This window comes from Gossypium arboreum, chromosome 13, assembly GCF_025698485.1.
Source record: "Gossypium arboreum isolate Shixiya-1 chromosome 13, ASM2569848v2, whole genome shotgun sequence".
Lineage (NCBI taxonomy): Eukaryota > Viridiplantae > Streptophyta > Magnoliopsida > Malvales > Malvaceae > Gossypium > Gossypium arboreum.
The window spans coordinates 121439869-121458825 of NC_069082.1; the positions used below are offsets into that span (position 1 = coordinate 121439869).

Here is an 18957-nt window from a genome sequence, read left to right on the forward strand (position 1 = left end):
GGAAGGTGATTTTCGATTTAAATCTCTGTGTATTTTTTTTTGTTTGTTTTTCATTCTTTTGGGTTCATAGTTTTAATGTTTGAAAGAAAATAAAAAGAGGAGAAAGAAGTTCTTACCTGGAAAATATGCCATAAACCTCCTTTTTGCTTTGTTTGAATCGAAGCCAAGAAGAGATTTGAAGGCTGAAAGATCATTCCCCATGCTTGAATATGTAGCTTAGTGTTTGAGAGAGGGAGAGAATCGGCCAAATGAGGGGAAAGTATGGGGTATTAGGTTTTCTGCCTTAATTGTGGCTTGAAGAAATGGCAATTGCCATTCAATTTCCTGCCACTTTGAAATAAATTGAAACGGTGGTGTTTAAGGGTGGGGGCCACATGTTGACCTATGTCATGACTCAATTTGTGCATTTGTATGCCAAGTGGGAAATTTCCACAATTAATCCCTCGCTTTTTGCACCAAATTTCAGCAGACCCCATTGGCACCCATGTGTTTTATTTTAATTTTTCCCCAAAAATTTGTACACTATTTCATTTTAGTTCGCTCCAAGGTGTTGCGTTTCGGGGGGTCTGGATTATTTTCATTTAGTCCCTGCGCATTCGCACTTGTTACAAGCTGACCCCTTTGTCATTTTGGCAGTTGTTTCCATTTATACTTTGTCCCTCTTGTTCTAATTCTCTTTTAATTGAGTCCCTCCTCTTTATTTATTCATTTTATGGCTTATTATCATTTTTTTAAGATGCATTCAATATTTTTTTATCCTTGTTTACGTATTTTTCTTTATATATTTTAATGATTTGATTTCGTCTTTTTTTACATACACTACTGTGTATACATATATACTTTATATTAAAGTCATTTTCTTTATTTCATATATATATATATATTAACCTTATATTATTTATACATATGGCTTCTTTTTTAGTTTATTCTTATATTTTATTATGTAGTTCAACGTAATATATCTCTTAAATTATTATCATACATATGTACATATTTAAGTTCTAGCCATTTTTCCATATTAGTTTAAAATTTGTCGTATCATTCGCTTTTAAATTATTTTATTATTAATCTAAGGTTTTCATATATTATTTATTTTAGATACATACTACTTGTTTTGTGTTGTTACATATTTTCCCATTTTAAAACTTGATGCATCCTTAAAATCGTTTTATCATTCATTTAAAAAATTCATACATTTTATATACATATTTATATTTTATCCTCATATTCGATCCTTTTATATATATGTTGTATATGTCATTTAAATTATTATTTTTTATGTATATGGTCATTTTAACTAGATACTCTTTTAAAAAAAACATACTTTGTACATATGAGCATATTTTTTATATATTAAAGTTAACTTATTTCGTATATATATTATTAACCTTATATTATTTTATACACATGATTTCTCAAATTTTTCTTGTATTTCGTTATATAGTCCTACGTAATATATCTTCTAAGTAATCATTATTTATGTATGTATATTTATTGATAGCTACATTTGATCTATATATATTATTAAATCCATGTGTTTCATACATATAGTCTTCTTTGTATATATAAGCATGTTCTTAAGTCCATTATACAATTTGTTATAAAATTAATTTAAGCTTGTAGGTATTTCTATGTCTTTACAAATAATTATTTTTAAAAGTTATTTATGTATATATGTTTTGTAAATCTATTTAGCGCATTATATCTTGTCATATATCTTTATTATTCTTTCATATTATATATATTATTTAAATTATTATGTACATTGTCAATTTTAAATGCATTTGTGTCTAAAACATTTTGCACATAATTTGATTCAAATTTTTATTCTATAATATATATTCCAAAAATCATATAGCTATCCCTAGTTTTCATGCAAATTTGTCAACTTATGTATATAGGTCCATTTATTCGTTATTATTTTAAAACCGTTTTATAGCACATTGGCTTCTAATTGCTATGTTGTTTTTATATCTTGCATTGGTTATTTTATTATGCCATGCACATTATCGTTGCATTATTCATTGTTTTACATTGACATGTTAATTATTCTCCATGCATAACGGAAGTTGAGTTATATTTTCAAGTTAGTCATACTTAGTTGCTTAAATGTTGTTAGTTGATTAAATAAATTGTATTATCTTCATTTCTCCATTGTCGTATTTTTATGCGTACACATATTACCCCTTATCATCGTTTTCCGCCTGATTTTTGAAATGTGTTTTTATAAAATCCAAATTTTATGATTAATTTCGTCTTATTTCGAAACGAGTTAATGTGTTTTAAGCTAGCTTCACAACTATTAGGAATTCTTTAAAACGAAAGCGATATTCGATACTTGGTAATTCGCGGAATCGTGCCCTAACGTGTTGGGTTGTAATTTCTCGTTTGCTCAAAGTAATCGAAGGTCCCTTTAAAATTTCACCCGTGTCTTCTAAAAATCCTTTAAAACAAAGGCAATATTTGGTGTTTAACAATTCGGGAATCATGCCCTATCGAGCTGGGTTGTGATTTCCCGTTTGCTCAAAACAATCTAATATTCCTTTAGGTTTTCATTCATGTTTATTAAAAACCTTTCAAAACGAAGGCAATGTCCGATGTTTGGCGGTTTGAAAATCGAGCCCTATCGTGCTGGGTTGCGCTTTTTCATCTACTCAAAACAATCGAAGACCCCTTCGAAATTTCACTCGAGAGGCAATGTTCAATGTTCGAAAATTCGAGGAATCGTGCCCTACCGTGCTGGGTTTTGGTTTTTCGTGGGACCAAATAACTGGGCATCCTTTTGTTAATTTCAAATTATAAACTTTCGGACGTCGAAACAAAAAGATTTTTGACAATCAACTCGGGTTATTCAACATTTATTAAAAAGAGCCACATTCCAAAAACATTTTTTTAGACATAAGGACAGTATTTAATTGATTTGGTACCAATTTTGGGCGTAGTGAGGGTGCCAATCCTTCCTCATGCGTAACCGACTCCCGAGCCCGTTTTCTAAAATTTTCATAGACCAGAGTCGTTGTTTTAGTAAATCAAAAATGTTTTATTAAAATAACCAAATTCTTAGGTGATCCGATCACACCCAAAACAAAAAGATCGGTGGCGACTCCCTTATTCCCTTTTTTTTAAAAGTCGATTCCCCCATTTTTCATTAAATTTAAAATTGTAAAATTCGAAAAAGGGATGGTTTCGACACTTAGAGGAAAATTTTAAAATAAATAAAAAGGGAAGGGGACTGATTTGAACAAGCGAGCAATCAGGAAGGCCTAAAGGACTAAATAGTCCAACCTTTCCAGACGACGTCGTTCAAATGTCTCTCCTTCAAACGGTCAGAGGATTAAATTAAAACAGAATTAAAATTTCAAAGCTAAATTTAAAAACATGAAAAGACCTGATTAAAACAGAAAAAATTGCGGAAGGATCGCATATGCAATTGTCCCAACTATCAAAAACGCACGGACCCTTCTGTGGAGCAAGTCGGTTTCGGGTCGGGTAGGGCGAAACGGCGTCGTTTTAGGGCTTATGGGTGCCGACCAAAACGTCGTCGTTTTATAACATCTATATAAGTTAAAAAATCAGCCTTTTAAATCATTTCTCTTGTCTCATTAAGAAAAAAAACTAAGCTTTTATTTTCTCTGCAGTCCATATCTTGGCAAGGACTCTACCATCGCTCATGCGTGGCTCAATCGCTTGACCACTGCGTACAATGGCGAAAATCGCTTTAGGTATAATTTTTTTTAATTTTTCCCTTGTTTTATATATTTATTTAATGATGCATGTTGTTTTAATAAACATAAATAATATGTGCTAACAATGTTCAAAGAAAGAGTAAAAGAAAGGGTAAAATAATAAATAAAAAAATAGTAGATAGACCTTTAGATCGGTCTTCGAAATTCTTTGTTGCAAGTTCGTGTTTTTTATTTACTAAACCCTTTGATGTGAATCTCCTTTTCTTTCTGAAAAAATGAAAAATCTCCCCCCGTTACAAATGATAGATTTCGGTTTTTAAAGCCAATGTTTTTCTTGTTCCCTTTGTTTATTATTTCTTCTCTATCGTTCGCGTGCCTTTTTGTTCCTTTTCTGTCCTCTTTTGTTTGCTTGCAGGGATGGCAGAGATGGTTGAAGGCAGAAGGTATGGGCGATGGTATGGGACGCCTGTCTCGGACGTTGTGCACGTTGAGGCCAGCACATGGAGGCAGAGGCGCAAGGGTTAGGGGCTAGGGTTGATTACTGAAAATTTTGATGGTTTAATGGGCTATTATTTGGGCTAGGGTTTGATGTAAATTGGGTTCGGGTATTTTGGTTTTGTTGGGTTTTAGGCTTGGTGGGTTTAGGGGTTTTGGGCCCAAAATTGGGCTTGTACAACCATATAGTCATAGATCACAATTAGCTCGTAGAAGTATTCCTTGTCCAGGACTTCCCTTCAAATAACGAACCACACGTAAAGCTACTTCCCAATGAGCTTCCTTTGGTTGATACATAAAGTGTGCGAAGATATGAACACTGTAGGATAACTCAGGTCGATTGAGAGTCAAGTAAATCAATCTTCCCACCAATCTCTGATACTTCTCCGAATCTGTCAAAACAACACTCTCTGCCAAAGCTAAATCATGATTTTGTTCGATGGGAAAACCAGATGGTTTAGCACCCAATAGACCAGCTTCATTAATAATATCCAAAGCATATTTGTGTGGCAAAAAAAAATCTCTTCATGATTCCATGCCACCTCTACGCCCAAAAAAAATATTTCAATGTCTCCAGATCTTTCATGTGGAAACAGTGGCATAAATAATCTTTAAACTTTTGAATGGCAACACTATTATTTCCTGCAATAACAATATCATCAACATACACCAATATACTCAATTGTATCTTGTCTCGATTCAAAGTAAATAGTGAATAGTCAGATTAAGATTGAAGAAACCCATATCGCTTCAATGAGGTTGTCAACTTTGCAAACCAACACCGAGGGGCCTGTCGTAAACCATAAAGTAATTTACGTAACCTACAGACTTTGCCAACCTGTTGAGTGACAAAACTAGAAGGCATCTTCATGTACACCTCTTCTTTTAAATCTCTATGCAAGAATGCATTATGAACATTCATTTGATGAAGTTCCCATTTCTTTGTTATTGCCACCAAAAGAAAAGTAACAATAGTCACCATTTTTGCTACAAAAGCAAATGTCTCATTGTAATCAATTGTAATATCCCGAAATTCACGGGCATCAGAAAAGTGAGTTATAGGGCCTCCGTCTTAGTGAAATAAGTTCGAAAATAATTATTAAAAATATTTATGAGCCTAGTGGTGTGTCTAATTAGGATCTAATTAGGTGAATTTAGCTTAATTTAGAGTAAGTAATAAAAGGATTAAATTGAATAAAGGGTAAAAGTTTAATTATAAAGCAATAGAAAATAAAAGGATTAAAATGGCAATTAAGCCATTGACTACAAATGAGTGACATATTGGTGAAATAAAATCAAAGATTTTTTAGGTTTTATATATTATAATGATTATTATTATGGTTTTATATTAAATTATTATAATTATTAATTAACATTATGGTTTTATATTAGATTATTATTATTAGCATTATTATTAAATAAATTAAATAGAAGACAATTGTATGGTAATAAAATATACATGTGTAAGAATTGTATTGGTACAATTGTAATTTAAATATTTAATTACTTATAATTTAAGTATAAAGATATTTTATAATTATTAATTGTATTAATTAAATCATGAGATTTTTATTTGATAAGCAAATTAGATAATGACATTTGTAATAATATAAATATGTACACTTGTTATATAATTATTACTTTACTTAATATTAAAGTAAAAGATATTTTAATATATGATATTAATATTATATTATGTTAATAAAATAATAAAGCATAAAAAGAATTAAGGAAACAAAGAAACAAAACAAAAGAAACAGAAATCAAGCAGGGAACAAAACGAAAACAGGGGAAGAAAAAGGGAAAGAAAATAAAAAGGGAAATTGGGATTTTAAAGCTTCAAGTTTAATTGGTAAGCTTAATCAAGTCTTTTTCTCTTAATTTTGATATTTTAGAAGCTTTAAAACAAGTTTTGATGAAATTAAGTTGATAATTCAAGAGTTTATATGTTTCCAAATATAGTTCATGTTGGATAAATTATGGAATTAGGGATTTAATTGAATGAATTCTAAGTTAGAATTGATTAAGGGATTAAATTGTAAACTAGGCTATAAGTTTTATGTTGAAGGGACTAAATTGAAGAAATTTCGAAATTAGGGAAATATGCGGAAATTTTATAGTTAAATATAAGTTTAGACAAAATTTGAATAGAAAAGAGAGTGAATTGGATTAAGAAAATAATTAAGTTTAGTTAGTATTAAATTGGGAATAAGGTAGGAATTGTTTAGAAATTTAATTATTTATTATAATTAATGCTGTAAATAATAATATAAATTACTATTATTTTCAGTAGCCAACAAAGAACCTGAAACGTCAACATCGAAAGGAAAGGAGAAAGTCATCGAGGACTAAAACGGAGAATTACGGTGTGTATTACTATAATTCAAATTTTAATTATTATTGATTGCTGAAATTTTAATTGTTATGTATGGTAAGTAAGACTTGAGGTAAGTATGTGATTATTTGAAAAGTGTATTGATTGAAAAATAAATAAATGGTGACAATTGTATGGTGTTGATGGTATACACTTGTGTGAAAATTAATTTGTATATGAATTAAGATAATAGATATTTGAATTGAATGAGTATTAAAAATTTTGTGTAAATTAAATTGAAATTAGAAAAAGTAAAATAATACCCTATTAACTTGTCGGACTAGATTTGATACAAATGGCATGCCATTGGATTTGTGATGTGATGAGGAGATTGTAGTTCAGTAGAAGATATTTCATTATTATATATTCGATTTATCCGAAGAGGCACTTAATGCCTTACTGGTGTGTTATGGAGGATTTAAAATATTCTGGGTGTGTTTGGGTTGGACATTCTGGTGTGTTTGGGTGAAAATCCGCGTATCTGTCATAGTCCGAGCTTTGTTAATAGGGTAAATAATTGAAATGAAATTTTGAAAATGAGATTATTTGTTTTAGCACTATTGAAAAGTACGAGAAAGAATGTATGAACTAAATTATGAATTGAGTTAGTATGAGAAAAATGAATTATGAATTTAAGATTTATGAAGTAAAATAATTATATATAAAAGTAGTTTAAATAATTATAAAATTTATGGTTGATGTTTGTAATTTATTAATGTTAAATAGTCTTGATTTATAGTAATACCATCGAGTATATCCATACTCGTGCACGGTTGTTTCCGTCATGCGAGTTAGTAGAAGTCAATTGTCCCGCTCGACATCCGAACAATCCGATTTCAACACAAACTTGGTGATGTATATTTTCTTTTGGGTAAAGGTGGCATGTACATAGGTGTTGTTTAGTCAATTGAATATGTATATTACTTTGAGTAGTGAAGGATGAATTATAAGATTTAGATGGTTAAATGAAATGGTAAGGAAAGTACATGATATTTTGATACATGAACATTAAGTTGTTAAATGAATGAAGTTTATAATCAATTTTGAATGATGCTATGATAGTTATTAAGTTAAAATTATGTTAATGATATAAATATTAGTTATATGAATGTGAAAATTGGTGTTGGTGATTTTGGTTTGAATTTGCAAGAGGTTTACGTAAAAATAAGCAGAAATGCTGCCGAAATTTTTTTATAAAAAAAAATAAAAAATAAAAAAATAAAAAAAAATTTGGAATACTCGAACAAGTCCCGTTCTACTTTTAATACGTGTTTGAACTTCGAGAGTCCAAGATAGGGACTTAATTATTATATTATACTATGAAAGTTATATTAATTGTAAATTATTCGTAAGTTGTCTGATATGTCCGGTAATGCCTCATAACCTTATTCCGGCGACGGTTTGGGGTTAGGGGGTGTTACACAATTCCTTCAATCTGATTATTGCCAAGAATCACCAATCAAGCTTATAATGTTCAACCAACCCATCTGAATTATATTTGATTTTGTAAACTCATTTACTCCCTATAGTTCGTTTTCTCGATAGTAAGTCTTCCAAAGTCCATGTCCCATTAGCCTTAAGAACCTCAATTTCTTTCTTTATAGCTTCTTTCCATCAAATATCTTTTATGGCCTGATCATACAAGGCAAGCTCCCTTTCTGCTTTCATAGTCGATAAGAAATAACAATGTTTTGGAGAAAATTTATCATAATTTACATAATGTGTTATAGGATAGAAGATACCTGAAGACATGATTGATTTAAATGAACATGCAAAAGGGTTTATTCGTTGTATAACATATGTCACAAAATCTCACAGTCGAGTAAAAACTTCTTTTGTTCTATGACCACGCCCAGGTTGTTCTTGAATAAATTCACCCAAGACTTTAGTGACACCCTCTATCATTATTATCACATTGAGTCACAATTGGATTCTTAAGTACTTCACTTTCTACATCCTCATTCAAGTTACCATCAGCATGATTGGTGATACCGAAAGGAGCACTCTGTACTGGATCTAGTCGTGCACCCTTCTTACTAACATTAACAAATGGAAATTCATATTCAGATAACGCAACATCTCTTAATACAAAATACTTTCATATATCAAGATCATAAACTCTCCACCCTTTTTTTCCAAAAGGACATCCTACAAACACACAATGTTGACTTTACTAGCAAATTTGTCTTTTTCCTTATTAAAGTTTCAAGCATAACAAAAACATCCAAACGTTCGAATATGATTATAACTAGAAGGTTTACCAAACAAGATCTCATAAGGAGTCTTTCCTCCTAACAATTTAAAAGGTGTCCAATTGATTAAATATCCAGCCGTCAAAACATATTCTCCCCAAAACTTGATGGGAAGATTGCCCTGAAATCTTAAAGCTCTAGCCACATTTAATATATTACAATGCTTCCTTTCAACACGGCCATTTTGTTGAGGTTTTCCTACACATGACGTTGTCGAAACCATTTTTTATTTTGAAAAATAGAAATCGACTTTAAAACGAAAATGGAGTCGCCACCAATCCTTTTTGTTTAGGTGTGATCGGGTCAACCTTGTGATCGATCATTTTAATAAAACACTTTGGTTTGTTAAAACAACGTTTTTGGTCTACGAAAAACTAGAATACGAATTCGGGAGTTGGTTACGCGCGAGGAAGGATTAGCACCCTCGCAACGCCCAAAATTAGTACCGTATTGATCGATTAATGTCCTAATGTTGAGAATTCAAAAATATTTTAAAATACAATATTTAAAAACGTTTGGATAACTTGAATCGGATATTGAGATTCTCTCGTTTAGAGGAATAAAAATTACGTCTAGCACGATTGGATACAATATTTTGAACCCTCGACACAAGATCATCTCGAGATTTCCAAAACACATGCACTTAAAACTTTTTTTTAAAAAGGATATTTGACTACTCGGCCCAAACGGTAAATCGAAACCCAGCACAATTGGGTACGATTTATTGAATTTCCAAATACGAAACATTGCCTCATTTTAATTTGAGAAAACATGGATTAAACTTCAAAAGTATATTCTGTATTTTAGTCGGATGGAAAATTGAAGCCCAGCACGATTGGGCACAACTCCCCAACTCCCTAAATACAAAATATTGCCTCATTTTAATTTTTAAAAAAAAATGGACGAAATTTCCAAAGGATATTCCGTATTTTAGCTGAATGGAAAATTGAAGCCAAGCACGATTGGGCACAACTCCCAAATACGAAATATTGCCTCATTTTAATTTTTTAAAAAATATGGACAAAATTTCCAAAAAATATTCCATATTTTAGCCGAATGGAAAATTGAAGCCCAACACGATTGGGCACGACCTCCCAACCTTCCAAACACGAAATATTGCATCGTTTTAATTTTTTAAAAAAAAATTGGACAAAATTTTCAAAGGATATTGCGTATTTTAGCTGAACGAAAAATCCAAAACCTAGCACAATTGGGCACGGTTTCTCGAACCTCTAAACACGAAACAATTCCTTAAGTTGAGAGGGTTCCAATTAACAATGATAAAAGCCAGGTCAAAATATACTTGTTTGGTTGGAACATTGAAATTTGAGTCACGATGCGATAATGTAAAAACAAAGTTCCAAACATGGAACGTGAATAGAACATTATAAAAATGAACGGCCATGATGTAAGATTTGAAAAGAACGATTTTGGGTCCATGCAATGGCGACATATCATACATTATACCAGTACTAACACAGCATTTGAGGACCAAGAGATTAAGAGCAAATACCAAACAAATTAACACAAATAATCTGTGGTGAGCTTGTTAAAGCATGTAAACGGATGAATGATGTAGGAAATGGTATTTAGAAATATGAAACAGACAATTTACATCGAAATTTGGAATAGTCCAAGAAGATGGAAATGATGATAATATATAAAGTAATGATATATAAATGAAGCTTGAAAGTAAACAATGTATATACAAAAGGGTAATACTACAGTACATGCGTCAATTTAAATAAGCAATATGCATAAAATGGAAACCTAATAATATATATATATATATAAACTATTAATTATAATTAAAATGTTTGGAATAAACAAACCTGTGTAATTATATATTTATGCACGAAAAGAAATAACGTATAAATTTTTAAAGTATAGTGCTATAAGAGAAAATTTTGAAATCAATATATCGTAGAGCCAATTAATGTAAAAAAAAAAAAAAAAATCAAAAGATAACAAAAACTTAACAATGTACGATTAATTAAAGTGGTACAAAACAACATGTTAAAATGATATACGGGAAAATAACAGTAGTACATAATCTATGATTGATATAAAATATGATTTCAGAATTAATTGAAAAAAAAATAATTTGTAAACCACAAAAATGTTAAGACTAAAATGCGAGGAGCAATGATCAACAGGGATCAAAAAAACAAATAAACCAAACCTCAAAACAGTTCAATTTGACGCGGACTGAAATGGGTGTCCGCACAAATTTCAGGGATAATTTGAAAGCATTCAAAGAAAAGAAAATAAGGCTTAATTGGATACAGGGGCAGAGGAAAGGGACTGGTTTCGGAAATGGACCATTAGGGGGAAAAAGGTGCGGATCTGGGCCATTTAAACTGCAGTACAAATTTTCAATTTGTGGGCAAAATTCCCTTTTGCCATTCAGCTCCCTTTTTTAAAAAGAAAAGCTCCCCTATACTTCTGCTAGGGTTTCTGCTTTGGGGAGCTGCCTAGGAGGGTCACCGGCGCCTCAACGCCTCCACCTCCGGCCCCGAACCACGAGGTATATTAGGTAAGTCTCATTTCCTTCGACTTTTTTTTTAAAAAAACAACTTGCAACAAGAAAACAAAAAGAAACAAGCGAAAAAGAGAAAGAAAGAAAGGGAAAAAAACCTCTTGAATCTTTAATCTGACTTTTATTGATATGGCTCGTTTTCGTATATTCTCTGTTATTGTATGAGTCAAAAAAATCGAGAAAAACCCAAAAAACCTCCCCTTTTTACATATGATTCAATTTGGCTTTATAGCCGATTTTACAACCTCTTTTGCTTATTTGCAGGTGCGTGGTGGGTGTGGACTCTGACGTGGAGGTGGAATGGCACACGACTCGGAGGAGACGCGCGACGTGCGAGGAGGCGCTCTGTTGGTTACGGCGCAAGGGCAGTCTACTTAGAGTTTGGCTGAAAATTGTTTGAGCTTTTGGGCTATGGGATTGGGCTTGGGGTTTTGGGTTAGTTTGGGTTTCAATTTTGTATTGGGTTTGGGTTTTGTTTATGGTTGGGCCCATGTAATGTTTGAATTGGTAAACAAAGTGGACTTGTTTATTCTGAATTCTGTTTATGGGTCCCGGGCTGAATTGGGCCATAACAGAAGTCTAATATAAAATTCTATTTTTAGAATAATAGTCTTTCAAGCGTGCAAATTCAGTCCAATGATCAGTTCTAACTACTTTCACATCTTTATGAAATTGTCTTTTAATCATAGCAAATAAATTAGGCATGACAATGTCCACTTCTATTTTTTCAGTCAACAAATATATCCTAGAAAAATCATCAACAATGGTCAAAATACGAGGCACCACAAGAAGTATTAACACGATAAGTTCCCCACAAATCACAATAAATTAATTCAAAATTTTCATTCGCTTTAGTGTTGCTAGAAACAAAAACCTCCCTTAATTGCTGAACTCTCAAACAAATTTCACATGATTTATTCTTCACCAAACTATTACTATATTTAATCTGAGGAAGAGATTCAACAATTTTTGCAGATGGATGCCCCATCCTTCTATGCCATAATTCAAAGGAATCTACATTACTAGCCTTGCGTGCTTGGACTGTTGCTGCCGACTTCAAATAGTAAAGCCCCTTGCGTTGTTCACTCGCTCCAATCACCATCCTCGAGCTGCGATCCTGTATAATACAAATTTTATTAGTAAATTGGACATCACAATTAGATCCATCAACCAACTATGACACAGTATGTTTTCCCAAACAAACTGATTCCTCTTCCAACGCCCATTACCTGCTCACCATTATGCAAACCAATTGGAAGGGCCTCAATTTCTTTCAAATTTGTTAAACATTCTAAAGTACCTGACATACGTTGGAAAGCACTCAAATCAATTATCCAACTCAAATCACTATTACCATTCAACTTTTCGCTAGTACCCGATTTGCACATGTTCAACATATTGCGAAAAAAAGGTCCATTGTTCAACTGACAAGGCCTCGGAAATTGTATTTTCTCCTATGCAGCTATTCATGACTATTTTGCTTTTCTCTAGCTCTTGATACCATGTAAAAGCTTTTGAGAGAAAATAAATTACTTCCCTCTTTATCAACAGGCCAAAAAGAGTCATATATATACATGATAAGCATGAAAAATAAATCACCCAATAAATCTATGTAAGTCCTAACTTCTAGAATAAAATATCTAACTTCTCTACTAAATATATTATTTACATATTTAACAAATATTTACATATCTAAATATATTTATTGATTTCTTTCCTAATATCAAGCAATCTTCTGTCCTCATCAGCGATAGCAACAACCAACAATGGTGCCTCCTCCATCCAAAAGCAATCCTCCCTCTAATATTTTTTATTATATCATATTAATATAAAATCTTAAATTTAAATCTAAAATGTAGCATAAATTTTAATTCTTAAAATCAGTAGGAAATAACTATATTTTTTTATTTTTTATATTTAATTATACATGAATTCTTTAAAATATGAATGTTATAATATTTTATTAATTAAAATTGATGCATTCTCGATTAGGTATTAACTCTTCTTAAGTATTGATTGATACTTATAAAAATATTTACTTTTCTACTTAATTAATTAATAAGCTATATTTTTTATAATTATAATTATTATTATCTTCAACTATTAATTATTTATTTTTATATTATATATCATTTATTATTTTGTATATAATATTTTTTACTCGTGTATTATAAATTATTTATTACTATGTTAAGAAGTGTTTATCTTTTCATTTTAATTGATTACAAGCTATTATTGATAGTTTACTTTTGTTAAGTTTTTATCGTTGTAAAAAGATTTTAAACAAAATTGATATGCAAGTTAAGCAAGAGGATAAAAAATAACAAGAGACCAAATTTATTAACAAGGTTCGGATTAAACAATTCAATATCCGTAAAGCTTAGCTAAAAGAATGAGTTTACTAAATAATCTTTTCAATACAACACTTGATTTAGGCTCAATACTCACAAGCATAATTGCAACTTCATTGTTGCCCAATTGATTCCATTCTCTCTCCCCAAAGCCTCGCATACAAATGTAATCTCTCAAAAAAAAAAAAAATACTTAAAAGGAACTAAGAGGATTTTCACAAATATTCAGAGTAACACAAAATAAAACACTCCCAGCAAGGTACCAACGAATGATTTATAGACTATGTTTTATTTAATTTATCAGATGAAGATATATTAGTTTAAAGTTAAAATTTGAATCGTGCCAAATAAAAGTTAAATTATCTCTTCCAAATCGAAAACATAATATCTTTCAAAAAGATCCTTGCAGCTTAAAACTCTTCCCTTGTCCTTCAAATGAGTCTGTCCAAATCATATCTAGTTCCCTTTTTACATCGAAAACTTGCATTTACAATAAACTCAACATTTTAACATACTATGTAAATTATTACGAGTTGAAAAACTTGTGATATATCAGAAAGTTGGAAATTTAAATTATTTTCAGAGAAAATTGAAAAATAGATGAATCCATTATTTGAGTGGAAAAACTTTATTGGTTTTGAAAAAGTAAGTGATTTATGATATTAGCATAATTGGACCTCACATATTCTTTAACTCACAGCTAGGAAGGAATTCTTCACTGCTATAAACACCTCACTAGATTCTCTTTCAAAGGGTTATATCTTTATTTTTGTATCACCTGAAGAATAGAGGTGAGTATTCAACCGAATTGTAACTTCGATAAAATTAAAAGTTTTAAATAAGTCTAATTGAAATCCTGATACACTTGATTTAATATTTTCTTTTTCAAAGTAATTTACTTTTTTAAGGCCTCCCAAATTTGTCATTTTAATTTTTAAAATTTTATATAATTTAATTTTCTTAATATATTTTTATAAACTTTTCAATTTTATAAATTTTAAATAATTTTTACCAGTATCAATTTGCTATTTTAAAATTGTCAAAAACCCAAAGAATATCTATGTCAATTTGTTATTAAAGTTTAAAAATCAAATTATTTGAAATTAAATTAAAATTTGAAAAAGAAATTCAATTTCTTTTTTTCAAATTAAATACACCCGGCACTCCCATCACGTCCAGACACGTATAAAAGGACCACAATAACTCAGTTTCTGAGATTCTCATACACCAGTACATAAAAACCTTTATAACATTTTGGACGAGGACAACATGGGGTACCCAGAAAAAAGGATAAAGACAAACCATGCTTTGCTTTCTAGCTAACCACCTCTCACCAACCACATCCCAAAGAACCTCCCATCTTCGTAACAACAACCAAATTGTCAGGCTGGCATGTAAATGAAAGAAAACGAACTTAAACCATCATCAAAATAATGAACCGAATTTTCAACAACCAACCCAGATGAAACACAATCAGAAGAACCTTAAAGACATCACATCAACAACAACGACAACCACAATGTGATGTCAAAAGCTGATGCTGTCACATAAATATAACATTTTTCAGAATTTAGGTGCTCCATTTTTCTCATCACAGTAATTCAACGATCCAAAACTAAAAGAAATGGATAACAATGCTTATAGTATCCCAAGCCACAAGAGTTCATCCATGTCCTTGCTTTTTCCTTCAAGCTCCTTTCAGGGTTAATGATCCTCAATCTTCTTCAACCCCTTCATGTCCGTCGTTTCCACCCTGCATTACATACAACTTATCAACAATGTCATCGTATATACACACATACAGACATATATCTGTTCGTGAGCATGTGATATAAGCTGATGATTATATCATGCATTGATGATAAATTTATATCATGGAAACGGGCGGCTGCATAGCATTCTTAATGCCAAAGTTAAGAAATGTCACTCATGAAACCGAGTTAAAGATGATAACACCCTAAAGTCAGTCAAGATTAGAACCCAAATCCTAGACCAAGAACTAACTGGAAAAACATACAAAACCGACTTAACTAACATGATAGCCAACAGAAGCAATGAAGCAAAATCCTCCGGAGGTAGATAGATATCCTTGGTTCTAAGTGATCGTTTTTACATATGGACCAAAATTAAAAAAAAATACCGAAGCTAGTTGGTAATAAAGCAAAAGGAGCAGCATATGTTATAACAAATTACGGCGATGCTCAGCTCTGTTTTGCTTAGCTAGTTTTAGGGGTAATTCAAACAAGCTCTTCATTAAAGTAGTTCTCAGATTTGGAGAAGTCAAGCGTAGAATTACTTGGTTTCTTTACTACCAAGTACTAGTAAATAATATGCATTGCGGTACTTTGAAAACGAGTTCACAAGTGACAAATTCATATAAGTTCAAGGTCCAAACAACATATAATCATAAACATATATCCTGATTGGTAAGAAGGAACTAGGAAATTAAAATTTATAAGCAATTTCTGGTTGTATAGATAAAACAATGCAGAAAAGTAGGAACTATAATTATAACAAAACGTACGTTGATCCATACAAAGCAATCTTCTGAACCTTTGTAATTTCTGAACCTGACTGATTGTCTTCAATAAATATTGTCAAGCTGGTAAAGGTAAAAGCAAAATTAACACTATGTTACTTAATGTTATAATAAGACAAAGATGAGGACATCAGTACAAAAACTATAAACATACCTACGGACATTCTGAAACTTGACATACTTCACGACTACAGGTTTTCCCTGCAAAAAAGGAAGAGAAGGCAAACTTTATGAGATTTATCGATTCGCGGTGTTTTTTTTTTAAATACCCTTATTTTTCCAACAATGGAAAGACGGACAAAGAAGAGGTACCTTTAGATTATCCTGGGATAAAACAGCAGTGTCACTTGGAGGGAAGTCACTCACATTACTGCATTAAGTAGAACAAAACATCCTCAGTGAAATGTGACAATGAGAGAATGTAACAAATTGTGAGAATGTAACAATGCCTTTGACCTTACCTAAACCCCATATGCTCCCTGTTTGCAAAAAGTTTCACTGTCTTTGGACCTGAAAAGACAATCATCATGTTCAACAATCAGCAACATCAAAGGTAATTCTACTAGAGTACAACTCAGAACTGGCATTCGTGATCCGTCAATAAAATAAGCCAATGGGACTTTGCTTCCATGTGATTGAATGCATATGGAAAGGTAAAAAACATACAAAACTTTACCATCCTCTTCAGATCCCATGACAACAATGGAATGTAGTTTAATAACTTGAGTGAAAGGGATATAAATCAGAAGTTGCTCATCAGCATCGCTCTCTAGGTTCAAGCCTTCATCTTCTCTATAACCCTAATTCATGAGCATAAAATTGAATGATTTCACACAAAAGCAACTTAATTAGCAAAATAAATACATGGTCTTTACAATGGAGAATCAATTAACCCTAAAATCAATGTTTAAATAGAACTTTAACAAAAATCCACTATTTTTCCACAAAATAAATAAGCATATCTGCGTAATTGATTCAATAAAAAAAATTAAAATCGGCCATTATTAAGAGAAACAAGAACAGCTTGAAGAGAGTTACCTGTTTGAGAGCATTGGGCAAAGGGTGACTGGAGCTTTGATTAAGGCATTCAACTCCAGACCAATCAATAAAATCCAAGAGATCAACCTAATTATGAAAAAAAGAAAGTTCCCAAATCATCAAGCTACTATAATTTTAAAGAATCCTTCTTTGAATAACCCCCCAAAAATACACTAAAGACAAATTCTTTCAATTACCCAAAACAATATATATATTTAAAAAGAAAAAAAAAACTAATCTTTCAAGTAAAGAACACCATCTGAAAAGATACCCATTTCTTTTCCATTCAAGAAATTTTCAAATTTTCTGGGAAACCAAACAAAGGATATCCTATAAAGGAAAGAAGTTTGAAGACAAGAAGACCCACTTGGTTTCTGTGAATTGCAGTAGCTGATTCAGCAGCCGACATGGTTCAAGAGTAAAACGAGATTGCTGAGATAGGAAGTTAGAAACTTTGTTTTATACAAAGAAAAATAAAAGGGTTCAGACGGAATAATCGGAGAGAAAGTTAAAGAAGAGAAGAGAGATCTTAAGACAATCAAATAGTGGTCATAGGAAAAGACCAAACTAAAAGAAGTTGTTGATACGTTGTCGTTTAGTTACATAAAACAAGTCTTTGGTTTTTGACATCTTTGCCCATCGAATCGAAAGAAAGAATGGTATTCAAAATCGAATTAGCAGTCAAATTGTATAACAAGAGCTTTACATTCCGTTTGGTTGGCTGTAATGGAATAGGACTGTAATTGAATAGAGCTGTAATGGAATAGAGCTGTAATAAGTAATTCAACTGTTTAGTTGAATGGAATGGAATAGAACTGTAATAGTATTCTTGTGTTTGGTTGAATGGAACGATGTTGTAATAGCATAAGAAAAAAAACTAAAATGACCAGAATACCCTTAACATAATTTTTTTAAAATAGATGATTATTGTTATTGTTATTAAATTTTAATAAGATTATTATTGAAAATAATTTAATAAAAATATAATTTAATAACATTCTTAATATAATTATTATTATATGAATTAAAAATCAAAATATATAATACTATAAAATATATATAATCTATTTTATTATTTTTAAAGCGCAATACATATTTAATGTGTTAAAATATCATTCTTGAAACAAATAATTTAATTATTCTATAATAAAAATAATTAAATATTAGAAGCAATAAATAACTCATTGCTAAAAAGTAATAAATAACTTGAAAATTATATTTCACATTCAAGCATAATATTCATATATTAACAAAAGTTACATGATTTCAATAGTATATATGTCATAATCCATATGTTTTATAATTTTACAACATCAAAAGTTACATCATTGTAATGACATTCTATCATGTCATTATACCATCCAAATATTACAAACACAAAAGTTACCAAAATATCAACACAACCATGATTTTTAATGGTCGAAGAAATCTTGACCCATTCCAATCGCACAATGAAGGTAAACTAAAAAAATGAGCATTTGCGTTGGATGATCGGAATTTTGCTCAATGCTTGATAGCGTTCATCCTCGTTAAACCTTCCACTTCACATAATGTTGGATATAATTTGAGCACTTTCTTGAATGGTCATTTCGACTTTTGTTGAATTACCACCGGATGCAATACTCTTATCGATTTCAAGGCCAACGGCCGTATATTTCCGCCAATAAAGCGGCGGTATCATTA

At 31.0% G+C, this 18957-nt stretch overlaps 1 protein-coding gene and 1 long non-coding RNA gene across 2 annotated transcripts; one reads left to right on the forward strand and one right to left on the reverse strand.

The window, feature by feature from the left end:
- Positions 1-11013: 11013 nt before the first annotated feature.
- On the forward strand, positions 11014-11953 carry LOC108463115 (uncharacterized). Its single transcript, XR_001868006.2, has 2 exons — positions 11014-11343; positions 11611-11953. It is a non-coding gene; the product is annotated as an uncharacterized LOC108463115 (long non-coding RNA).
- Positions 11954-15140: 3187 nt separating this feature from the next.
- LOC108461479 (PITH domain-containing protein At3g04780) lies at positions 15141-17843 on the reverse strand. The gene is made up of 8 exons (XM_017761334.2): positions 17642-17843; positions 17275-17361; positions 16913-17036; positions 16698-16746; positions 16549-16606; positions 16391-16437; positions 16222-16299; positions 15141-15450 (listed from the first exon to the last, which is right to left on the reverse strand). Exons 1-8 carry the CDS (start codon positions 17681-17683, stop codon positions 15402-15404), a joined length of 534 nt encoding a protein of 177 aa, XP_017616823.1. The 5' UTR covers positions 17684-17843; the 3' UTR covers positions 15141-15401.
- Between the last annotated feature and the right edge of the window lie 1114 nt (positions 17844-18957).